This window comes from Neoarius graeffei, chromosome 6 (assembly GCF_027579695.1).
Source record: "Neoarius graeffei isolate fNeoGra1 chromosome 6, fNeoGra1.pri, whole genome shotgun sequence".
NCBI classification, from domain to species: domain Eukaryota; kingdom Metazoa; phylum Chordata; class Actinopteri; order Siluriformes; family Ariidae; genus Neoarius; species Neoarius graeffei.
In genome coordinates, this window is record NC_083574.1 from 70,693,684 (window position 1) to 70,720,768 (window position 27,085).

The 27,085-nt window shown below is 40.7% G+C and overlaps 1 protein-coding gene across 3 annotated transcripts in view; it reads left to right on the forward strand.

Moving 5' to 3' along the window:
• Positions 1 to 27,085, forward strand: part of blm (BLM RecQ like helicase) — a 102,491-nt gene that overhangs the window by 27,015 nt on the left and 48,391 nt on the right. For all 3 annotated transcript variants that reach the window (XM_060924034.1, XM_060924037.1, XM_060924035.1), the window contains exons 2-6: positions 4,001 to 4,061; positions 4,191 to 4,734; positions 25,461 to 25,575; positions 25,707 to 26,395; positions 26,516 to 26,689. In XM_060924034.1, coding sequence (XP_060780017.1) covers positions 4,001 to 4,061; positions 4,191 to 4,734; positions 25,461 to 25,575; positions 25,707 to 26,395; positions 26,516 to 26,689 — 1,583 coding nt within the window. The remainder of the gene's footprint in view (positions 1 to 4,000; positions 4,062 to 4,190; positions 4,735 to 25,460; positions 25,576 to 25,706; positions 26,396 to 26,515; positions 26,690 to 27,085) is intronic.

Consider the following 27,085-nt stretch of genomic DNA (forward strand, 5'->3'; position numbering starts at 1 on the left):
TTCATAATTCTCGTAATTCGTAATTCTTCTTCTTCCGGGTTTACGGTGTTTACAGATCCCAGCGTGCTCGCGGGGTGTGTGTGGGCATGTGAGGACACTCCTCCTCACCAATCAGTGCACAGGGGAGTGACTCCTCACGCCCCTAGCCCCACTTGGCTCGGTTTGACTCGCTTCAGCCCTACTCCAAAACTGTGCGAGTTTTGGGTGCTAAGTAAGGCTGAAGCCAGCTGAGTCGTGCTGCTCTGAGGTAGTCGAAACGCGAGCCGTGTCGGGCTGAAGTGAGCTGAAAAAGGGTAGTGGAAAAGGGCCATAAGTAGGCATGGCAGGTCATAAAGGACCAGAAGTTTGCTCAAGTACTATGGTGCAAAACCATTTGGTACTTTTAAAGGTCAATAGTAGTATTTTATAATCAAAACGAAATTTGATTGGGAGCCAATGCAGTGTGGATAAGACAGGAGTGATGTGGGCATATCTTCTAACTCTAGTAAGGACTCTTGCTGCTGCATTTTGAACTAAATGGAGCTTGTTTATGCACTTATTGGAACATCCAGACAGTAAGGCATTACGGTAATCCAACCTAGAGGTAACAAAAGCATGAACTAGTTTTTCTGCATCATGTAGTGACATTATATTTCTTATCTTACACACACACACACGTGTATATAATATGTGCCATGTATGACGAGATTGAGTGGAATAACTATTTTATTATATCTACATTTCACTGGATTTTGAGAAACGGAGCATTTTTATTTTTTGCAAATTCAATAAATTAAAAACTTTCGACACAATTATTTCTGCTTAGAATGTAAACAAACTGGTGAAATGACAATAGCAATTTGTGAAAATGCTATAATAATTCTTGGAAAAATTAAAAAAAAGATGTTCTTACAATGGAATACTTTCTTTCCGTATCCTGCGGCTTTTTGTATTTTGGGGGGGTTTTCGTCCTTAGTTGGTTCAGCAATACCCTTTGCCATTTTTTTTCTTCTTTAGGGTTTGTTTTAGTGGTTGGCAAACCAACTTAAAGGTACATTACCACCACCGACTGGGCTGAAGTGTGAAATGAGATATTGGGGGGGGATATTTTCTTGTAGCTATTTCTGTTTCTTTTAAGTACTTGATAACAGTGATGTATATGGCTTGATGCACTCCGCCATTTTGTTTTTCTCTCCTCATGGTATATGAGCTGATAGCCTAGTAGTAGAGTAGCCAATCAGAGCACACGGTTGCTCATATCTACTTCGGACACAAGGGAAAAATGCTATGGAACTTAATGTGTACAGTTGTACACGTTATGTCTGAAGGGGATATCCAGTGAATGTGGATGGGAAAATATAGTGTGGTGGCATGGAAACTCATCTCATCTCATTATCTCTAGCCGCTTTATCCTTCTACAGGGTCGCAGGCAAGCTGGAGCCTATCCCAGCTGACTATGGGCGAAAGGCGGGGTACACCCTGGACAAGTCGCCAGGTCATCACAGGGCTGACACATAGACACAGACGGCATGGAAACTCTCCCAAGCAAAAATGATTCCATGTCAGAGGTTGCAGAAAAGTTTAGACGACTATTTTTTTTTAAAATCAATTAATAAAAGCTGAGTTCGGTCTGCAGAGTGAACTCACTCAAAATCACAAAGTTCTCATTTTATACTGTCTCAAAAAAAACCCACAGTGTATACAAATAATTTCATTGGTTAACATGTCACATCATACCCCTTCAGCATTTTCTATTGGGCAGTACATCACACGCTTCTCATTTTATATCAACCAAGCCAAATTTTCCAGTATGAATGGTCAATTCAGGAAGAATCAAAACGTATGATAAGTGATATGTCGTGAACAACACAGCATTCAGTGTGTACAATACATGATTCAAAATGACTAGAGTCAACTCGGCTTAAAGATTGATACAGGCTGCAGGTGCAAATGAACACAACACTCGACAGGGTACAATCATTGTCTTGGCCAGTCTGCCACAACACAGGATTTTTAAAAAATGATGCACATTGCAGCTGTAAAGCTTGTATCGTGACAATACCCGATTCAGAATAACTTCATAAAATGTACTACATGCAAAACACTCCAGAATGAACAATTGCTTAATTCAGCATGGCCTTGACTCATTCATTACAACATATGATAACTCTGCAAGCACTGAAATTAGAATAGTGCACTTTTTGAATAGACCTGTGATTTAGCCGAAAACAACCTTTCAGTATTCGCAATCTCAATGTCTTTACTGTATTTTTCTGTAATTATGATCATAAATCAATTTATTACTTTTAATAGAATTAACTTCATTTATTCTTTCCCAAAAATCAACATACTTTGCTTTGAATTAATATATAATCAGCATAAAATGGTTGTGTGTGTAATTACTAGGGCTGTAACAACATGCGTATCGAAATCGCGATACGCAGAGCCACGATCCGTGTCGAGATACAAGAAGGCAGAATCGCGGTACACCCTTTCAAACTTCTCCTCAGCCCAAAAACAGAGGTGTTAGTGCGTCCAAACTTCAATTTATGAATACTTTTTATTTAAATTACATTTTAAACTTACTTAAATTACTTTTTTTTTTATCTATTAGTAAGTTGTTTTTTTGCCGACCTGCGACAATCTTCTGCGAGTCACGCGACGAGCTTTCAGTCATGTGACAAAAAGTTTCAGTCATGTGACAAAAAGACTACATCACTGGCCAGTGACAAATCGCAAACCCAGTCCTTCAAACACGGCCGGTGTACGAGAGCCATACAAGTGGCCATCTGACAGAAATCCTGACGCAGATGTCAGAATGGAAGATCAGCTCAGACCTTCCGGTGCCAGTGACCACTGACAGCGCGAGGAATATCGCAAATGCTGTTGAGGCGGCCGGATTTTCTCCGCATATCAGATGCTTTGCCCACACAGTAAATCTAGCTGCACAGAAAGGAATGGCCGTGAACCAGGTCTCCAGACTCCTTTGCAGAGGCAGGAAAATTGTCACATTTTTTCACAAAAGCACTTCAGCCGCTGCTGTGTTAAGTGACAAACAAAAAATGCTGCAGTTGCCATCGCACAAGCTGGTGCAGGATGTTATCTGATCTGTTATACAGAGCAGATGTTATTTTGATATCTTAACTATTGGTTTAGCACTAGTGCAAGTATGCTACCTCAGAATAGAAGGGAGATATTTCATTTACTTTAACTCAATGGGGTCACATTTGTGACAGAAAAGAGAAATGTTATTTATTTGGTTATTTGTTTACTTTTGCAGCACTAGTGCAATTCTGCTTCCCCAGAATGAAAGGGAGATATTTCATTTATTCAATGGAGTAGCATTTTGTTATACAGAATGAAAGTTTGTTGAATGCAGGGGTGATAGCGTTCTGGCGCCGTGCCGGATTTCCGGCGTACCGTGGCTGGGGGAAAAAAACAAAATCTAGTTCGCCCATTGTCCTGTGTCATTCTGAGATGCGCAGATAGACAGTAAAGGGAATTCTGAATTCCCTTTACTGTCTATCTGCGCATCTCAGAATGACACAGGACAATGGGCGAACTAGATTGATTTTTTTTTTTTCCCCAGCCACGGTACGCCGGAAATCCGGCGCGGCACCAGAACGCTATCACCCCTGTGAATGTCTTTCAACAGTATTATTTTGAGAAATAAAACAATCTTTGGATATACATTTGTTCATTTTTGCATACATATTACTCATTCTCTGCAGTGGTCTGAATTATTTATTAAATTATTAAGTTAATGTAAGTAAGTAAATGTTAAGTCAAATTTACTACTTTAAAAAAACATTTATCGAATCGTGGGTCAAAAATCGTGATACGAATCGAATCGTGAGTTGGGTGTATCGTTACAGCCCTGGTAATTACATCAGTATGTGTTTATATAAATCAGAATACATTTGTGATTACATTAAGGTGTGTTTGTGACTACATGTATGCATATAAAATCACCACTGTGTGTGAGATAAATCCCTATCCCTTTTGCTTCCTTCATTTCTAGGGCATTTTGCTTTAAAAAGAAGTCTCCACCAGACAGTGCCAAAGCTGAAGTGCCTCATATGGTAATTAACACACATGCGTTTACAAACTATTGGCTATTTTCCTCACAGCTGTAAAATAACACAAACTCCTTTTGACATTTCCAAAAAAACCAGAGAGCTCATATCTAAAATGTATCATTTCTTCTTTAGCTTCCAGGCAAGGCCAGAACACAGACTTTCAAACCAGGAGCCAACCCATTTGCAGTGAGCAAACCTAGCCTTGTTGAGCCTTCCATCAGCAGATTGCATAAACCAAAAAACAACAGCCTCGCAGGCACCAATGGAAGCAAAGATTTAGAATTACCTAAAGGTTGCATCTCATCTACAATCTCCTTGGATGACTGGGACCACTTTGATGACTTTGAAACTCCAGTCAAGGGAGAAGGAAAAGGACCAAACAAATACCCATCACCTAAATGTGCTGGAGCTCAGAATTTCAACACTAAGAATGGACGTTTACCAACAGTAGGATCTTTTGGACCATCAGATGAAGCTTGCTTTGTTTCAACCAGAATTCTTGCTGTTAATCAGGGTGGTGCCCAGTCAGGACATACTAATGGTGAATCTCCCATCAATACAACAGAACACCTAATTTCAGTTAAACACAAGTCGCTTCGAAGTGATGAAGACAAAAGCATTGACGCTGGAATTAATCCTTCTCATAAATTTGAGGAGAATTTCAACTGTTCAACAGGTCAGTGTGTCTGTTCATCGTGTTCGATTTGTTTCATGATTGTTTTTATCTTTATTACTTTGAGTAAGAAGCATTCAGATTTTTGTTTTTATTTAAATTTTTTTTTTTTTTTGAAGTGAGGAAAATTCATGTTTGCATTTGCAGACAAATGGACAAATCAGTGGACTAACTTAGAAATGGGCAATTCCATGTAAATGTCAACCTCACCATGCAAAAATAAAGCAACATGTAATACATCAAAACCACTCCCAGAGATATCACCTAGGCCTGTATTTTACAGATGTGAATAAGTTGAACCAATTTGTAACCAACCTAATATGTCACTGTCAGTCTTTCTTTCTTATAATGTAAACCCCAAGCTAAAATCAACTTTGATCATGTACAATTCTATATTATTGCCACAAGCCACAGAAATGTATGCTAAAATCCACAAAACAGCAAAACAATAGCCATCCTAAATATTATTTAAGAACTTTGATAGTTTTAGCTGATATTTAGAGAGTTTTTCAAAGGGTTATGGTGGTTAAATTGCTGATTTTCTAAACATATGCCATGTCTATTTCAGATGCGTCACATCCATAACGGAATTATGTCACATCCATAACGCTGATTTTTTTCTTCCTAGATTCTGCTTGAAATAGAAAATATTTTCAACAAAGGCTTTTTTTATTTTCAGCTAAGACTCCTTTATTAAATGCATGCCTGCATTTGGATATTATGTTTGCAATTTCACAGAGTTTGATGAATATGTGTAGTCACCCTGGAAATGGGGTATTTTTTCCGTCACATCCATAACGCATGTCTTTTTTGGCATTTTCTAGAGTTCTAAATGTACTATGGGAATTCTTTTTTTCCCATGTCTTCTCCAATATGAGAGGTCTTAAAAATATACAACAAATTTTAAAATACTGGAAAGGAATAAAAATTAACTAGGTCAGTTGTTGCCATTTTGAGTCCAAATGTCACATCCATAACGCTGGAATTGCTCAAATTACAGAAATCAAAGATACTCAAACGTTCTTAATCTTGGTGTTCTCACCACAAATTTTGTCCATTTCATGGGTCGCTGCTTTTGATGTGTAGCCATAAAATTTGGCAGAATCATAGATCCTATACAGAAATGGTATGCTTGTGCTTTTGGGTAGAATTACACCATTTATCAATTAGAAAGTCTTCTTACATGAAACATGACTGTAGTTTGGCAAGTTGAGTTTGGAGCATTTGTTTGAGGTGACAAAACTAGGCCTGCTCTTCACATTTTATGGAATGCGATAGAATTTTAGACACTCAGTATAAAAGTACAAAAGTGGACCATCATTTAAGAGTTCCAGAATGTCACAAAGGGCCTCACAAACGCCTCATTTCCACTTTTACTGCTCTTAGAGAAGCTACATCTACTTGACCTTTTCAGTGTGGGAGTTGACAAAAATTAAGATTAGGGGCTGCTTGAGGATGTCGACAAAATCCACTTCTCGAGGTACAGGGCTTCTAGCACTGATGGTCATCGGCAGATGTCAGTCACACACTAAATGTCGATTAAAAATCACTAGTGGGTGCATGCAGCAATGACCTAACATAGCTTTGGTGTATTGCATGGCCTATGGCTGTTGTTGACAGCATGGGAAAGATATAGAGGATATTACATGGTTATGTGAAGACATGAAGTTTATCCTTGACCAGTTAACATATTCAAAATATTTTCAGCACGAAGAAGATACTTCATGTCTTTGTGCCACCATGTACGGTTCTTTATTATATGGACACATCCACCAAAAAATGCAAGTTAATCAAAAGAATTTTAATGTTGAACCAGTTTGCCATTTTGACAGCGCGCGTCTAGTCAGCGGGAAAACATTGGGAGTGACATCATCAAAGTGAAATATTGGAAAACGTCACTCAGATCTGCGACGTATTTCATATGAAAAATGAGTGTTTCAACACGATGCACTTCATATCTTCAAGCCAGCATGCTTGTTCTTTTTATTATATAGACACATTCACAAAGTACCCACATTTATCAAAACAATGCATTGATTTCCTCGCAAGTGACACATAGAGATATATGGACATGAATGTTTTACTGGGAAATATACCACTCATTTTTCATAAGAGATGCATCCAGGACATGGAGATTCAAAACCATGACGTATGTCACTTGTGAGGAAATCAAGGAATTTTTTTGACAAATTTGGGTACTTTTTGTTTGTAATGTGTCTATCTAATAAAAAGAACGTTACATGTTGGCTTGAAGCTGGGAAGTTTCTTCTCATGTTGAAAAACTCATTTTTCATACGGAATACATCGCAGATCTGAGTGAAATATTTAAATAATATTGGCTGGTGTTGAGTGGTATATCATATTCCATTCAGCTAGCATGATATTGAATGAGTTGAAGTTCAGTATCATGCTAGCTGAATGGAATATGTGTCAGAAAACAGAATCCAGGGACACATGTCCGCCCAGGGGCATTTTGAGTTATTGACAGATTCAGAAAGTACAGTTTCTAAGCTTTCCAATGATGCCTTCCATGTGGAGATCTGACAATATTTGAAGAATGTGTGGCCTTTTGAAAGTGCATACCTCTTAAAACAGAAAAGGGAGAAAATTGCCCTCAAAGTTTTCCATCTCAGCTACTCTGGGTGTAGGGCGGGCACATAATGGTGCTCATTTGCATGACATTTAAGGAAAGCCCTACCCCCTACGAGCTAGCACGATACTACTTTCATGTAAACAAAGATCACCACATCAATTTTCCTTCCATGCAAAGTATGCCCAACACAATTATGAAGTACAAAAATAAGTCCTAAAGTATACTTTTTAACGTTTTGTGGTTGAAAAATTACTCGCACCGTAAGAAAGAAAGAGAGCACGATGATGACACAGCTAACACAACGCTAGTTTCATGTAAAGCCTCGGTCACAACCGGCCGTACGTGCTCCTACGGCCGGTCTACATGCAAGAAACGCACGAGAGCGCACATGAAACACACGAGAGCGCGCGTGTGACGTGCTGATTTTCGAGCCACAGACCGGCCGCAGAGGTTCTTTGTCATGTCAAACAAACTCTACGGGCACTTACATTTTTTTCAGGTTGCAAGACAAACTTACGGCCAACGCGCGTCTTTCTCCATGAACAAAAAAAAAAAAAACGCAGCAATTTGGGAAACGCCAAAAATCACACGGCCAAAAAATCGTACGTCCGGTTGTGACCTAGGCTTAACCAAACCACAACACTCTCCGTTACATGCAAAAATAACCACACAGCCTTAGATTAATAAACTTACCCCCTCAGAAAGAGAAACGGCGCCTTGCACACACCAATGCCTCCAATGGAATGTAATCCTAGAACGGTCCGTGTATCATCCGATCATTCAAGTATTCCATTCAATCTGGAAAACGAGGTTGTGTTTTTTGTTAGAAATGGTTATCTCCGATGTAAATACCGTGTGTCTGTTTGCTTCGCGGTGTTTCAGCTCCTCTGCGCTCTGTTTAACTTGCTCATTCCATAGTGAAATCACACGCCTGTATGCAGCTTAAGTAGCCATGCGCTCAACTCGGATCATACAGCTGATTCGCAAAAAAAAAAAGACTTAAATCATCATGTGAATGGCCCATATGGTAATTTACCCACACCCCCCAGCAGGCTACAGTCCTGACAAAAACGAGACAATTTGCAACAAAAAGTGTATGCTTTTCCAACAAAACAATCTATTATCTGAAATACTGATTGCATTCTTCAAGATCTCAACTTGCACATGATGGAAAAAAACAAAAATCACAAATTTTGAAAAAAAAATGCTTCTTTTGCGATTATCTCTGATTCGTTTCGGCCGACATGTGTCCCTGGATTCGGTGAGGGGTCACATATATCTGATGAAAGAAATCCATTTATTATTATTATTATTATTATTATCTCATTATCTGTAGCCACTTTATCCTGTTCTACAGGGTCGCAGGCAAGCTGGAGCCTATCCCAGCTGACTACGGGCGAAAGGCGGGGTACACCCTGGACAAGTCGCCAGGTCATCACAGGGCTGACACAGACACAGACAACCATTCACACTCACATTCACACCTACGGTCAATTTAGAGTCACCAGTTAACCTAACCTGCATGTCTTTGGACTGTGGGGGAAACTGGAGCACCCGGAGGAAACCCACGCGGACACGGGGAGAACATGCAAACTCCACACAGAAAGGCCCTCGCCGACCACGGGGCTCGAACCCAGGACCTTCTTGCTGTGAGGCGACAGCGCTAACCACTACACCACCGTGCCGCCCTATTATTATTATTATTATTATTATTATTATGCGTACAAACTCTATGGAACAAACGTGGCAGCCATGTTTGCTTACGAATTGTCAGTCACTCGCTAGCACGGAAGTTTTATGTGTAATATGTATCTTTTATGGAATTTTCAATTCATTGTGACAGTTTACTGCAGGCGCTGTCGGTGAACAAAGAAATACTTCTGCGCATGCACAGCAGAAAACTCTCATTGAATATTTGCATCAGCTCCAACATGTCTTGACAACCATGCAATATCGTAAACCATATTCAACGCTCATTCTCCATTAGGTAGAGTGATGTAATACATGTAGGATAAGTGATATGCGAACAATATTGCATGCTATGAAACCCTCTAGAAGGGAGCGGAGTACATGTTTTTATTCCATTGAAAAAATGTCCTGTATGTATAATAATTTCCAAGGACTTCACTCCCACCAAAAGTATTAAGCAGGGCAAATGAAAATACTTTGAAGGTCTCGCTTCTCAGGTGCAGGATGCAGCAGAAAAGAGAAACATGAGGGAGCTGTACAGAATAACAAAAGAAAAAACTTGTCTGGAAAGTTCAAGCAGATCAACCATCCCAAAGAGGGAAATGTCTTCCTGAAGGAGGAAGATCAGCTAAAATGATGGGCACAGCATTTTCACAAATTGCTAAATAGACCATCCTCATCAGAAAGTCCCAACATCCTTGAACCTCAAGAAGAACTGAGGGTTAACTGTGCTCGACCATCAAAAGCAGAAATCGAACAGGCAATTAAATTCTTAGTTAGGCAAAGTACCAGGACCAGACAACATCCCACCCGAGGCTTTAAAATCTGCCATGCAACTCTCAGGTTGAGATCCTTTACAAAGTATTTGGAGATGTGTGGGAACAGGAGAAAATGCCGTAGGACTGGAATAAACAACATATAATTAAGTTACCTAAGAAAGGAGACTTGAAGGAATGCAAGAGTTGTAGAGGAATAGCATTTATCACTTTTTGGGAAGGTTTTCAGTAGGATTATTTTATTGCAACTCCAAGAGGCTATTGACCTTAAACTTGGAGAAGAACAAGCAGGTTTCAGAAAAGGACGGTCATGTGTAGACACACTTGCGATGTTAAGAATCCTGAATGAACAAGCAGTAGAATGGAACACGGCATTTTATCTTAATTTCATCGACTTTTGAAAAAACTTAATAGTCTGGATATGGCAGTTGATGCATTATTATGGAATACCAGACAAGGTCATTAACATCAGGAATTCATACAATCATATGACATGTAAAATCATTCACTTCGATAAGCTACCTGAAAGGGTTTTTTTTTTTCTGTTGCAACTGGAGTTAAACAGGGTTGTCTGCTATCCCCCTTCCTATTCCTGTTGGCAGTCAGTTGGATCATGAGCGAAGCAACAGAAGGAAAGAGGAATGCAATACAATGGACCCTTTGGCAACAACTGGCCGACTTGGACTATGCAGATGACAGTCTTAATTTCTAGCAACAACAAACAAATGCAGGATAAGTCATCTCTCCTGTCAAACATGTCTGTCAAACTTGGCCTCAAGCCAAATACAGTGAAAACTAAACTGATGAAGGTAAATGTGACCCCTCACCGAATCCAGGGACACATGTCGGCCGAAACGAATCAGAGATAATCGCAAAAAAAGCATTTTTTTTTTCGAAATTTGTGATTTTTGTTTTTTTCCATCATGTGCAAGTTGAGATCTTGAAGAATGCAATCAGTATTTCAGATAATAGATTGTTTTGTTGGAAAAGCATACATTTTTTTTGTTGCAAATTGTCTCATTTTTGTCAGGACTGTAGCCTGCTGGGGGGGTGTGGGTAAATTACCATATGGGCCATTCGCATGATGATTAAGTCATTTGTTTGTTTTTTTTCCGCGAATCAGCTGTATGATCCGAGTTGAGTGCATGGCTACTTGACCTGCATACAGGCGTGTGATTTCACTATGGAATGAGTTACTAAACAGAGCACAGAGGAGCAAACACTGCGAAGCAAACAGACACACGGTATTTACATCGGAGATCACCATTTCTAGCAAAAAAAAAAAAAACGCAACCTCGTTTTCCAGATTGAATGGAATACTTGAATGATCGGATGATACACGGACCGTTCTAGGATTACATTCTATCGGAGGCATTGGTGTGTGCAAGGCGCCGTTTCTCTTTCTGATGGGGTAAGTTTATTAATCTAAGGCTGTGTGGTTATTTTTGCATGTAACGGAGAGTGTTGTGGTTTGGTTAAGCCTAGGTCACAACCGGACGTACGATTTTTTGGCCGTGTGATTTTTGGCGTTTCCCAAATCGCTGTGTTTTTTTTTTTTTTTTGTTCACGGAGAAAGACGCGCGTTGGCCGTAAGTTTGTCTTGCAACCTGAAAAAAACATAAGCGCCCGTAGAGTTTGTTTGACATGACAAAGAACCTCTGCGGCCGGTCTGCGGCTCGAAAATCAGCACATCACGCGCGCGCGCTCGTGCTTTTCACATGCGCGCTCTCGTGCATTTCATGCGCGCTCTCCGTGTATTTCTTGCGTTTTTTGCGTGTAGACCGGCTGTAGGAGCACATACGGCCGGTTGTGACCGAGGCTTTACATGAAACTAGTGTTGTGTTAGTTGTGTCATCATCGTGCTATCTATCTTTCTTACAGTGTGAGTAATTTTTCAACCACAAAACGTTAAAGTATACTTTAGGACTTATTTTTGTACTTCATAATTGTGTTGGGCATACTTTGCATGGAAGGAAAATTGACGTGGTGATCTTTGTTTACATGAAAGTAGTATCGTGCTAGCTCGTAGGGGGTAGGGCTTTCCTTAATATCATGCAAATGAGCACCATTATGTGCCCGCCCTGCACCCAGAGTAGCTGAGATGGAAAACTTTGAGGGCGATTTTCTCCCTTTTCTGTTTTAAGAGGTATACACTTTCAAAAGGCCACACATTCTTCAAATATTATCAGATCTCCACATGGAAGGCATCATTGGAAAGCTTAGAAACTGTACTTTCTGAATCTGTCAATAACTCAAAATGCCCCTGGGCAGACATGTGTCCCTTGATTCTGTGATCTGCCACAAATTATAAGGACAGCCAGCCAATAACCGTGATGGAGAATACCACAGAAGAGGTGAACTCATTTGTGTATCTTGGAAGTGTTGAGTGTAGATGGAGGAACAGACGAGGATGTTAAAACAAGGATTAACAAAGCCAGAACGGTCTTCAACAATGTGGGGAAGATCTGGGCATCAAAGGTACTCCTAAGATTACCAAGTTAATGATCACTGAATCGAATGTTAAACCTGGTGTAAAACCGCTGTATGGAGCAGAGACTTGGAGAATCATTAAAGCTATGCTAAGGAAAATTCAAACATTCCTTAATTACTGTCTGAGGAGAATAATAAATGTTAGATGGACAAATAAAATGAATTATGCGAAATTACCAACCAACAACCAGTAGAGATGCAAATTCAGAAGAAGTAGTGAAGCTGGATAGGATATAGACTCAGGAAGCCGCCAAATAACATCAGTATGCAAGCTTTAAAATGGAACCCACAAGGAAAAAGGAATAGCAGTCATCCCAAAAACACCTGGAGGAGAAGCGTTGAAGGTGAAATGGAAGCCATGAGCTATTCATGGTCAATACTAGAGAAAACTGCACAAAATAGAACTAGATAGAAAGCTCTTGTTGGTGGCCTATGCTCCTAGGGAGCTAAGGGCTTAAAAAATCCCAAAACAAAAATTCACACTGACTTAGATGCACATTGTCAAAATGGCGAACCGTTTCAACATTAAAGTTCTTTTGATTAACTTGCATGGGTGTCTTTTTTTTGTTTTGGGGGGGGGTCAATTTAATATGAACATTTACATGGTGACAAAGATATAAAGTTTATCTTCTCGTGTTTGAAAATATTTTCACTTGTTTGCTTCGCTCACTCGTGAATATGTTCACCACTCAAAGATAAACGTCATATCTTCGTGCAACTGTTGCCCCTTTTCCACCAAAGCAGTTCCAGGGCTGGTTCAGGGCCAGTGCTTAGTTTAGAACCGGGTTTTCTGTTTCCATTGAACAAAGAACTGGCTCTGGGCCAGAAAAACCGGTTCCAGGCTAGCACCAACTCTTTGCTGGGCCAGAGGAAAGAACTGCTTACGTCAGCGGGGGGCGGAGTTGTTAAGCACAACAACAATTGCAAGACCATGAAAGGTCACCATTTTTAAGCGACGAGAAGCAGCAGCTGTACAAACGCGAAGTCATCCATTATTATTGGGCCATCCTTAAAAAAAAATCCGTTTCCTGTCCACCGGGTGAGCAAAAAAATTTTCAGTCAGGAGGGAGGGATTTTTTTTCTTTTTTATATGGATGGATAAGAAATCGCAATGCTGCGTTTGCTTTTTCTTTCAGTACTTTTTATTACAAAAGCAGACACATTTAATAAAATATGACCGTTTAATCAACTGAAACTTGTACAAAAACTTTGTTAGCATTTTAAATGCTGACTGCAACATTTGCAAAACTTTTACAAAGGTACTTAAAATGTCCGACACACGGACTTTTTGTAGTTCTAAATCGACCGTTAGGCCTAGTTCAGATGAAATTACACTATTAAAATGATCACTGAATGATTTTGTTTTTCTGAATCTTTACTATTTTGTTGTTCGCAAGAATACCATTTTGCGATTTCACACTTAAGCAAATGTTTGAAAACTCCGGATCTCCTTCCTTCATGGTGGCTGCCATTTTTTTTGTGCTGCCCGGCGCATGCGCAGAGCTGATTCAATTCTATATTCAGGGATGAGAATTTTCCGCCGATCGGCGGATTTCCGACTTTTTCAGACCAAAATGTTTTTCAGACCAAAATGATTAACGATCTGTGGTCACCTTATAACGCAGACATCCCAAGTCTCCCAGAACTTCCGGGAGTCTCCTGCATATTGATAGAAGCGAGCAAGAGCGCGCGCGCGCAACATTAAGGTCTGCATCACGCATCTTAGAATGTGCGCGTGCGAGGGAGACTGTGTGCAGTGTTGCCAGATATTGCTGACGTTTTCCATCCCAAAATATGTTCAAAACCCGCCAAAATGCACTTAAAACCACCCAATGTGGCAACACTGCCTGTGTGCCTGTTCATGTAGCGCATGCCAGACAAAGAGCATCCTGATTGGGTTACTCAGCAAAATAAGCCAATCAGCTTTGTGTGGGCGGGCTTTTATCCCTTTTCTCAAGGACCGACCGGCATAGCAGAGAGAGAGCGCGCGCCCCAAAAAACGAAAGTACAAAACCCACTTCAGCTCAGATTACACAAAAGAATCTCCCTGTCTAATAAGGGTAGAAAATAATGACAGTTTCGCACGATGTACCGTTTGCAGCAGTGATTTCAGCATTGCCCATGGTGGCTTAAATGATTGTAAAGGACATGTTGAGGTGAGGAGTGTCATTTCATGTGCATTATATTTAGGTCTACAACAGGCTGTCATGAAAAGACCTTCAATAAGTTTGATTTCCGTAAAGTAACAATGTATGAATATACATCATATATATCAAATACACGTCATATATAAGTGTGTATCTTTTTATAAATGAGGTTAGCTTGTCTAATGTAGCATGTTGGGGAGAATCATAGTATCATATCTATATTTCTGATAAAATTTTAGGTATGATACCGTGTATAACTCTCCTACTTATTGCTCATTTCATGGGGGGGAATTGCTGGGATGTGCCGCGCGGGAGCGTCTGCCCACATTTTTTTAGGCCGAGATGAACTTTAGTTTTTTATTTAAAAAAAAAATTTCCAATTTGTAATGCCCATTGTACATGCCTGTTCTTTAACTCAAAATCACCATCTCGATCTTCAAATTGACCATATGGTATATGCATTACATTACACAACATCCTGTCCAGATAAAACCTAGTTAGTACACACAGCAGTTGAAAGGGAAGTGATAAGTGATGTTGAATGTTGCCTGCTTAATATGCAAGACCTCCTGCTACCATGATAACATCAGAAGAAAGCTTAAGAGAATTATATGATAGAAATTTTTTCTGGTTTGCACTTCATTTTAAAGGATTAGAGTATTCAAAGACATGAATAGCAAAAATGCAGAAATATAATACTGTAGAGCTCGTTTATATTAAAAGGTGCATTGATTTTTTTTTTTAAATCATCAAATGTGAATTGATTTAAAAACAAGTCTCTTGTACCATATTAATCATTTTCACCTGGTAGTCCACCAAGAAGGGGAATTTATTTCCAAATACATTGCAACTTTTTGCTGATAAAATTAATGGTTTTGGGGGGTAAAAAAATAAATAAATAATAGCCAAAAATCATTAGCCTCTGGAACCCCTGAGCCCCCTAGTCCAGCCGGCTACTTTAATGACTATTATTTTTGTAGCCCACAGGCTCTAAATATTAATTTTCGATTTTAATAAAATTAAATGTTTATCTAACGGACTGACAATGTCAAACTGAACCGCACTCCTTTAAGTTGTGATTCGCGCTGTTTGTACCGATAATACCCACAAATTCCCCGCCAACTTCGTTGATCAAGGGAGAGTAACTCATCCGCGGCCCCGACATGCGGTGTGTGCGAGCACTCGGCGGAGGCAGTAGTGTGTCGGGGCCGTCGGAGGGAACAGAAGCAGAGATAACGCTTATTTTCTCTCCGGTAAACCAGTCTTCTCTTGTTCAATTACGTGCTGGCATCAAAAGACACCGTTGGTTGTAAATGAAACCAAACTGAGTGGTTGGAGTGTATTTTCATACACAAATGGAGAAATGTTCGCCGAGTGTTTGTGTAGCCGCCACTGCAGACCGTTGTCGTTGTTAATTCATAGCATGCTCAGCTGCGTGAATGTGTCATGCACCGAAAATAAGAGATTCACAAGCCAGGCACGCCTCACGATGCAATACGCAAGAAAAGAAAGAAGATTTACTGCCATTTTACTTTGTATTTGAGTAAAGTGAATAAATAAATGGTCTGTGGAAAACGCATTTAATCCTGGGAACTGCGTGTACAGGAGTTTATTTTGTGTTTACTACCCCCGGCTACTTATTTGTAATGGCTGGCTAGTATGAGCCTTAGTGGAAAGCCCTGGGAATGCGTAAATGTCAAGTTCGATTTTAGATTTATGAACCCGAAAAAAATGTCGAAAAACCGGCGTTAAAAAAAAAAATTCCAACCGCACAAACGGCACTCACCCGGCCGGTGGACCGGAAACAGAACATTTTTTTAATACTGGCCTTGTTGTTGCTGCTGCTGCTTCTCCGTTGTTGTTGCTTTAATGTTCACGCCAAGGTTTATGCAAACGCAGCGACGTAACTGACGTATACAGTGACGTAATGACATTGCTCCCCTTAGCACCGCGAGCTATGGAAAAGCAAACTGGTTCTCAGCTGGCTCGCAAGTTGAACGAGTTGTGAACCAGCACTGGCCCCGAACCAGCCCTGGAACTGATTTGGTGGAAAAGGGGTAAGTGTAATGTCCTCTATTTGATTTTGGTTCTCCATGTGCCAGATGTAGCGCATATGAAAAATAGGAGTGGTGTATTTCCCAGTAAAATATTATGTTCCATATGAAGTATCAGGGCTCAACATTAAGCTTTAAACCCACTTGCCCTAGGGGTAAATCCCCCCCCCCCCCCCCCCCCCCCAATATTATCACTTGCCCCTATTTTGCCGGTACTACTTTTTTGGAAAACCATAGAATAGTTGTGAATTGCAACATAAAATGAAGATCACATATTGAGTTGAAGTTTGGTTATTGATTAAGTTTATTATTGAGTTTGGTTATTGGTTACTTTTTACTTGTAACGGACAATAACAATTTTATCCGAAATAGTTTTTTCTGCCTTAGTCAATTTATTTCCATTTCACATGCATGCAGCTATTGTAAAGTTCAGTGTGTTTGTGTAGAACTCTCTGACTGTAGGTCCATCGATTTAATGTAGAAATTATAAAATAGAAATCTAATATATAGATTTAGGCACTGCCTAAAAGCGGAGCTCCCATCTGTTTGTGGGTTGTAGAATTTTCATATATCATAGCCAGCCTCTCATTTTTATTTCTTTACTGGCTAACACTGGCCACTAGGTGGTGTGTATGACTGGCAATTACTATGGCTGCTGGGCCATAGAAGGTTCACGCTACACGCTACACGTTCACGTGAAGAACCGGACCCTGGGCCATTAAACTTCATGCTTGGATGTTCACGTGTTGCGTCTGTTCTACTTTGACCGAGTAACCAACAATATGGACTCTTCGGATGACAACGATTGCCTCATTCTGCTTTTACTGAGACAGAGGAAGAGAAAAAGGAACAGAATTTGGAGCCGAGAACACTTCCTTCTGAGAGAAACCCGTGGTGAATTTCACCGAACATTCTATAATCTGCTTGACAATCCCGATGAAGAACTATTTTTCAATTATACCATTCAATTATATTTTTTCTGAAGTTTTCCCCTGAAAGCATAGAGTTATCTCCCTAGACCCGTTCTGATTGGCTGGCGCGGCGGTGACCGCATGCATTGACTGGAATTTCCATCTTCACGCCTAGAAAAAAGTGTGCATGTTCATTTCACGCTTCACGCGTGAAGTGTGCAGCGTGCAACGTGAACGCCGTTCTATGGCCCAGAGCAAGTCATGCTACGTTTGTCCACTTTTCTTTACACGCGTGTAGTGTGCAGCATGCAGCGTGCAGCGTGAACCTTCTGTGGCCCAGCAGCCTATAACATTGGTATGGTGGAGGTATGCACAGGACTGAAACCATCAGAAAACAACTCGATGGGTTTCTTTTATGTATCCACTAGGGCTGGGTATCACCAGATACCTCACGATACGATACTATGGCGATATTTTGCCCACGATAACGATAATATCACGGTACAGCGATTCTGCGATAATCGATATATTGCAAGAAATTTCAACCACATCATGATATCTGTGTCACTGAAGAAAATCAGAATTTATTGACCACTGTAAAATTATATTTCACATACATAACTACACACTCTTGCCAGACATATATTTGTCTCTATTCTACTGCTGGCAAAACCAAGAGTTGCTTCACTACAACATACAGAAAATTCCCATTTCTGTGCTAGTATTATCAACTTTTCTGTAAGCATGGACACATCAGTGCTGCTTAACAAGCAGAATCAAAAATTGTTTTATGAAAACTTAAAACTTGCACTGCAGACTGCACATACATTTCAGTGCTAACACTAATATCAATTTGTTCTTTGTAAACTTGAGAACATATACCTGAGAACATTTAACTTGTGCTTATTTTGCAGGAACAACACACTGTCTGAAACACATTGAAAAGTGCAGTGGGCATCTTAGTCTCCTACTGCGCATGCACGAAGCCTACTGCGCATGCACAGAACACATGAATTAGCAAGTTCTCATACAGACCGGTTTATTATTCAAAACAAGGCATTACAAATTATTTGACTCAGCCAAAGACTCGACCAATACGCACAAAACATAAAAATCGGCAAATGCGTGAAATACTCACCGATTTTCTATCAGCCCAGCTGATCGGTAGGACAAAAGTACTGTTGAATTTTCCTACCCTCCTGGATTTCGCGCATGCACAGTAGGCTTGGTAGGACATATCCAAGAGGTAGGATAACTTTACAGAACACCGACTCACTGTTTTTTCTCCTTTCCTTTGGAATCCAAAGTGCCTCCAAACATCTGCCTTAAAGTTCGGCGGCGTCTCTAGGTTTACGTTAACAGCCATGCTTGCCTGCTTTTTTTTCCTCACTGCAACCGCCGGGGAAAAAAGAAGACGAAGAGTGCCTTGCAGTGAGGGAGCGGCACAGCGACGCCTCGCGGAGCGGAGGTGCGGAAGTCGTACTGGATTTACAACCCGTCTGAAACATGATTTATTATTTGAAAAAATATCGATATTCAAATTTTGAGTATCGATATTGAATCAGAAGACAAAGTATCGCGATATATCGCCATATCGATATTTTTGCACACCCCTAGTATCCACACGCTATGCCTATGGGGCTCCGCGCCATTATAACAAAGTATGTATGAAGAAAACAATAGGGTGCCAAGACTTTTGAACAGTACTGTGTTTGAGAATATTTATATATCGGGGTTTTTTTTGTGATATCCACCTCTAGGTTTAAAAAAAAAAAAAAAAAACCTGCGCTGTCATTTACAGACAGGATAATGTTTGAGTTTAAAATTGTTTAGTATGTAGGTTGTGGGTGTTTTATACAGACTTGGCAACCTGTAACTGAATCAGTGCAGCCAGCCTGTCTGGACACAGCTCAGGGGTGTTTATTTTATTTTCATCTCATTATCTCTAGCTGCTTTATCCTGTTCTACAGGGTCGCAGGCAAGCTGGAGCCTATCCCAGCTGACTACGGGCGAAAGGCGGGGTTCACCCTGGACAAGTCGCCAGGTCATCACAGGGCTGACACATAGGCCAAGTTTACATTAGACCGTATCTGTCTCGTTTTCTTCGCGGATGCACTGTCCGTTTACATTAAAACGCCGGGAAACGGGAATCCGCCAGGGTCCACGTATTCAATCCAGATCGTGTCTGGTCCGGTGCTGTGTAAACATTGAGAATACGTGCTGAGCTCTAGCTGGCGTCGTCATTGGGCAACGTCACTGTGACATCCACCTTCCTGATTCGCTGGCGTTGGTCATGTGACGCGACTGCTGAAAAACGGCGCGGACTTCCGCCTTGTATCACCTTTCATTAAAGAGTATAAAAGTATGAAAATACTGCAAATACTGTTGCAAATACTGCCCATTGTGTAGTTATGATTGTCTTTAGGCTTGGCATCCTTCCACTTGCAAGTGGTAAGTGACTTGCGCATGCCCAATATGCACTGGGATCACACACACAGCGGCTCAGTCCCGAATCACTGCTCGTGCGCTTCACTCGCGCGCTCTGTGAGCTGCACAGGGCCGGAGTGCGCACCCTCCAGAGGGCACTCGCTGTTCAGGGCGGAGTGATTTGGAGCGCAGGATGCCTGCGGAGCCGAGCGTATCCGTGTATTGGCGTCGCTGTGTGCACGCGAATCGTGTATTGGCGTTGCTGTGTGCACGCTAATCGTTTTAAAAACATTAATCTGATGATCCGCTGATACAGTCTAATGTAAACCCCACCATAGACACAGACAACCATTCACATTCACACCTACGGTCAATTTAGAGTCACCAATTAACCTGCATGTGTTTGGACTGTGGGGGAAACCGGAGCACCCGGAGGAAACCCACGGGGAGAACATGCAAACTCCACACAGAAAGGCCCTCGTCGGCCACGGGGCTCGAACCCGGACCTTCTTGCTGTGAGGCAACAGCGCTAACCACTACACCACCGTGCCGCCTTATTTTATTTTTTTTTATTTATTTTAAATAAACCTAGAGGTGGATGATATAACAAAAAAAAAAGATATAAATATTTTGTACAGGACTATGTTCCTCTGATAACAGAAACAAAGCTCCAGCGCTCTCTGCTCTTAATCTGTTCTGTTCTTTCAGGATTTATCGAGCATGTCGCTCCTTGTTGAGGTTTTTTATGCCCGAGTTGTTTGAAACCAATCTGGGTTTTCTGTGTCAAATAAGGAAGCGGCTTCACCTTTAAGAAAATCAAACACTTTCATGTAGGAGTTAACTTGAATGCAAGCAGAAAAAAAATAAAAGGAGATTCTTAAGAAAACTCTTCCATCCTCACTTCCGACTTTGTTTTTGTAAAATACATTTTAAATACAATTGTGAATTTCTCTGGAGTTTTCAGGCTGAGCTCCTCTCGTCGTATTCTTTAACCACTCATTTCCCCGTTGTTCTTGAAGCATTTGCTTCTGTAATGGAAATTTCTAATAAACACTTCAGAACACTTAGCAGTCGTCTTTTCAGTTATTTATTATAGTAGATCATATAAAAGATGTATATAAAGTAGGAAAGGAAAGAGAAGAATAGAAGAAGACACCACTTCTGATGATGCCGAGAGTACGCGCGCACCGAGTTGTGTTTTAGTGGCTGTTATCTATTATACTCTAAAGGCATTCGCTTACTGCTTGCATCTTCGTGTGATTGGCTCAAGATTTTCTATGAAGCTTTGTTAAAGCGTGCACCTGGCGTGCTCTGGTATGTGCAGGCGGATGCGTAGTTATGGAGAACTCGGGCACCCTGCTTATCACCAAGGCCACAGAAAGGCGATTGCAACATTGGGAAAAAACATCTTTCTCAGTATATTAGGCCACTTGAGCTCAACACACAAACACAGAGAATAGGAATGTTCATCCACTAAATTTCCCTCACACTTCTGTTTAACATTTTTCTTGAAAGCGGGGAGACAGTAATGCCTTTTATCTATTTCTCTGTTTGAACAAGCAAAAACAGCGCAAAAATTAACCATATTGAAGACAGATTAAGCCTTGTTTGCATGAAAGACGGTGTCTGTCTGACCCCAGCTGTAATTATCATGTGATGCATGACCTCATGCACAGGGGTCTATAAACAGTACACGTACCGTACTATAACAGCTGGGGTGTATAAAATAACTTGCAAAGCAGTAAATGAAACCGAGACTAAGAAAACAGCCAAGACATAATGGTGTATATGTAGTGAGGGACGCTTTTAGGAACTGAAATAAAAGATCAAAAAGCCTAATTTTTGAGGTGCTAGTTGGTAATATGTGCTCATTCCAACTTGCCCGGTCGGGCATGTCGGGGACATATCACACTTGCCCGAATGCGTGTTTCACTTGCCCCGGGCAATCAGGCAGTGGTTAACTTCGAGCCCTGAGTATTATTAGCATCTAGTAGTAAAGGGGGTGGGGGGGTATTCTGTTGTGGATATGTTGTGCATGAGTGCCTATGTTGAATCTGATGTGTCGGATGCTGACTTGGAAATGGATGATGTTGAAAGTGAAAGCGAAACTGAACACATTGGGGACCAAGCTGGAAATTCCCAACCCACTCTTTAGTTGCCAGCTACTTTTCCAGGACTTTCATGTATAGACAATGAGATAAATAGTGGTAAAGCGGTGCAGAAACTCTTAAAAGTTGGAGGGGGAAAAATTTTTTAACTTTTCATGCATATTGTGTTAGGCTGTTGTGAAATGCAAGATGTGTTTCCATCAGTTTTCAAAAATTGATTTTTGGCCAAAAATATTCAGCACTGGGAGCAAAGGGTTAAAAAATGTAGTCAGCACTGAAAGAGTTGAACTAAATTGAACTGTTTCTCTTGTTAAATATAAAATATGGATGATGTGGTAAAGTACGAGTATAGCAAGATATGAATATACAGAAATGGTAATATGATTAATAGTTTATAAATAATATTAATAACTAGTAGATCAGACAAAGTATTTTCTAGAAAAACAACAGATGTAAATGTTGTTTTGAATCCAGCACTGTAGGAGAGGAAGTGTGCTAAAAATCATATGTGGTAATAATATTGATCATTAATAATATAGTTTGGGTAAGATATTGGGATTGAGAGTGTAAGGGTAGTATGTCACTGGGCTGCGACAGCCCTCAACTAGTTGGAGACACAATAATTGTGGTAAAATATGCGAATTAGTGACAATTTTCACTTGGAATCACACTGAATTGATATTCGCATATTTTACCGCAATTGTTGTGTCTCCAACTAGTCGCAGGCTGTCGCAGCCCGGCTTTCCCTCAGCAGGCAGGGAAGTAGAGGAAGCCTCACAGAAAGTGACTTGAGAAGGGTTCACGACAGCTTTGCGACACCAGCGACACATTTGCGGCTATTTTGAGAGAAATTTTGTCGCACGAATTTTTTGAACATGTTCAAAATTTCAGCGACGAAGGAGCAACACTTTGCGACTCATGCGAGGAAATTGAGAAGGCCTGCGAATGTTTCAAGACACTTTTGAAACTCTTTCGCGAATGACGTTCGCAATTTGTCACAGCCCAGTGAGATACTGGCTTAAAGGAGCATATGAAACAATTTTTTTTTTCTCAACTCTGTTAATCATTATGTAATACATGGAGTATCTAGCAACACCTTAGCAACCAATTGGAATGTCATGGCAACCACCTAGCAACACTCTACCAACCAATTTGGTTAGGTTCGCAACCACCTAGCAATACCATAGTGTTTCCCCTAGAAAATGTTTGAAGGTGCGGTGGCAAGACCTGCGCTCAGACGTCCCACCCCAGTACGAGGATACGGGAGCATTCTGAGAAATTTTTTGACAAAACACACTCTAAAATGGTGACCCTTTGTAAGGGAATAAATGAATAAACCTAGTCTTGAAAGACTAGGTAATTAACACAACAAAGACTATGAGTGGCAGAATTGGTTGATATTAAAGTAGCCACAGAATACTTGCCATGGTCAGTGTGGTAAAGCCAAGGTTTGTATCTGGGCTTGTCAACCCATGTAGGGTCCCAGCCTGTGGCCCTGTGTTTGCCCTTCTTTTGGCTGCTCTCCTCTCTCTCTTCCCTCTTTTCACATTCTCTTTCCTGTTCTGGCAGTCTGCTTTGCTCTCCTGCTTGATTACTGCTACCTGCCTAAAATGTTCATATTTTCAAAACATTTACATGGACATTTTGAAATTAACGTGGTTTTGATCATTTCTGATCTGATATGGCATTTCGCAGATGATCACACACACCCACTGACGTTCGGAAAAAGGGCTGTGTTTAAAAACTCGCGTCGGTGTTGTACTTTCTGCAACAGTGTATGCTCGAATTAGGGATGGACATCACAACCAATAGCCTAGATTAATCGATAATTGACCATTAAGAATTTCATTAAGAAGAATGACGTTCATGTTCATCGACAAAAATGAATAGCCTATAGGTTGTTGCATAGTGCAAGTCTTCAAGCAATGAATTTCGCTGTCTGTCACGGACAAACATTTGGCCGTACCCTGGCTTCAGTTACCTACGAGCTTCCGTAGTGTAGGTCAATCACTTAAAAATCAACATGAAGCAGCACGGCGAAGTGTGGCGTGGGACCATTTTTAAATGTCCAAGTTTACTGTCATCACTATAATGGATCGTATAAATACAATTCATCCACAACAAAAATGATGTAGCCTACCATTTGAACAGCGCACACCGGAGCCTTGTAAAATGACGGTGGCGGTTCATCTCAATTCCAACTATCGACTCGGTGTTAGACTACGGACAAGAAGGAGCTGGAACATCTCATAGTAAAACTAAGATAGTTAAATACAAACATTATGGTTTTGGTTCTAAAAACACACCGAAGAGGGTCTGAAGTTTCGATATTTAGTGTATAGGCTATCAGATAGAACCTGTGGTTTGTATCCAAGGACGGCTCGCAAACCGCAAGATCTAGAGTAAAATTAAAATATCTAAAAATAATTGATTACAAAGACGTGTTTTTATTATGAAAATAAATCGAAGAGGGTCTGAAATATTGATCTTAAGAGTATTTAGGCTTATCTGTAAATGGGATGATGGCGCCGTCCGTTCACCTATATAGCCTATTAAAACACCGACGCCGGCCGCTATGGGATACAATACGGCCGACGCCGGCCGCCATGGAATCTAATGGGATAAATTATAGCAATAATTATGATTACTTTAATATAAAGATGTTAATTATTATTCGATTATTCATCGTTAATTCTCCCGACAATCGGCGAAGAAAACGTAGCAGTTAGTTTACCTCAGGTTGGCTTGGCTACGCTGCTCCAGGCGGAACGTTGTCCAATCAGAGCCCACGGCGACCCGTGGAAACCAATCAAGTAACTGCTAGCTCGGCCAGTGGAACTGCGCTTCGCCCCAAACGCAAAGGCTGGGCAAGCAACGGATAATGTAGTCGAATACATATAGCTCCTAGGGGTATTCCTGAAGGTGCAGCGGCAAAAATCAAGGTGCGGCGGTCCGCCGCAGCCAATTGTACATAGCGGAAACACAGCCATAGCATCAAACTAGGTTAGCCAAGCAACACACTAGCAACCAACTGGTTTTGCATAGCAACTACCTCCGAACACAACAACCAACAGAGTTGGCCTTGGAACACCCAAGTGACTTGGATATGCTAGTTAGTTGCAACATAGCCTTTAGTTTTTTACATGTTTAACTCTTCATAGCAACCAAATAGCAGCACCCTTGTAAGGTTAGCATAACAGCCACATAGCAAAACTTCAGCAACCATGTGTGTATCATAGCAGCATTTTTGCATGTATAACCTTTAAACGTGACAGCATTTTTAATATTTCATCCTTTACATATTAAAAACTTTAGCCTTTTAACCTGTACCCACTTAACTGTTCGACATTTTAAAATCGATGACAACAAAACACTTACACACACTTTTTACTCTGTCTTCAACAGGCACTTTCAAGTCAACATCAAAGTTTGTTCAACAAACTTAAGCCTTCTAGTTTAATTTATAACCCTAATCCTTTTTTCATGTGGTGTCATTATGTATGTGACTAAATCTGTTGATCTGTTTCGGGTTAGATGATGCCCTCTTCAGTATTATGGAGTCTATTTGTTGTCTGGTCGACACGATCCCTGAACATGAGATTATAACCCTTACTTGTGGGACAGAATTGCTTTTACTGAGAGCTCACAGGTAAAAAGAATAAGTACTGGCTTTAGAGCTAGTATTTATTGCATTAGATTCTTAGCAGCCTTACGTCAGCTATACAAATCAACAGTTGAACATGGTTTCTAATTGCATGAAATATGTGGTGAATCCCCTAGGAAAAGGATTGTTGCTGATGCTGCATTGCTGGAAAAGCGGCAGTCGGATCTTCACCCCAGGTCAATTCGCACAAGAAGTTCTGATGTCACAAGCCAAGGCAGCCGTTCACCTATGTGTGTTCAGCTCAGTAAATCCAATACTTCTGTTACGTCCCTGGATTACAACAGCAGTATCGTTAAAGATTCAGATTGCGTCATCAGTGATGTGGTTAAAGGAGATTCCTGCAGCCTGAATCCCCCTCTCATACAGTCTGTGAATCAACACAAGGGAAAGATCTCAGACCCGAACAATGATGATGATGGAAACCTTCAGTCTGGAGAATCTTCCTTGAGTCTGCCCTTCAGTCATTCAAATGGTCAGACTGTGAATCAAGAGAAAATTGTACATTTCTTCGCTGCTCAGAATACAGTGGAGGAAGACCGAATAAATGTAGACAGTAAAGCATTAGTTGGTGTGGATGGTTTACAAGATCACAAGGAATTAGATGATATGGGTGACTTTGACATTGATGACTTCAGTGAGAATGATATTCCAGATTATTGTGAGGAACCTGCAGTTTTATCTGTGTCAGGGTGTTCCACTGCACTACCACGGCCATTATGCGAAGGACGACTCTCAAACTCCTATGATAAAAAAAGTGTTGCCACCACTACTCCTGTTGTAAATCTTTCGAAACCACGTTTATATGGTTAGTACCGATAAACTATATACATGTTAATAACTTGTCCTTTGTGCTTCTTTGTGATTTAAGCTAGTATTAAGCTCTGATAGTCTGTAGTACTAACAGAATGTAATGTGTCTGTAAAAGTTACATCCAGGAATCCAGCACATGACTGCTTCTGGGGCTTCAACTTTCCCCACTCTCCAGAGATGATGAAGATTTTCCACAAGAAGTTTGGTCTTCATCAATTCAGATTCAATCAGCTCGAAGCCATCAATGCTACTCTGCTGGGAGAGGACACATTTGTGTTAATGCCTACAGGTTTGCATTCCTGCATGATGCGCTAGTAACAGATATGAATGCATCTGCTTTATATTCACAGATTTATGAATTTGTGTGTTGAGAATTGTAATCCTTCAAGGAGATACGCAGAACCTTTGTTTTTAACTAAATTTCTGAGTGGATATATAGTGAAAATTCATTGTCTGATTATTGTAACTATTCTTTAAGTTCGTTTCTTAAGACACGTATTTTTTAGTATGTTACCTCGTTTGTTGACAGTTTCAGCGAACACTTCCGCCTTCTTCAAAACAGTCACCATATGTCGAGTGGTGACGTGCCTTATCAGCTGATGTTACTCTATGGAGGCATGAACGTCCCGCCCAATTTGACAGGTAGTCCACGCCTCCTGAAGAGAATAGATACCAGCGTTGGATT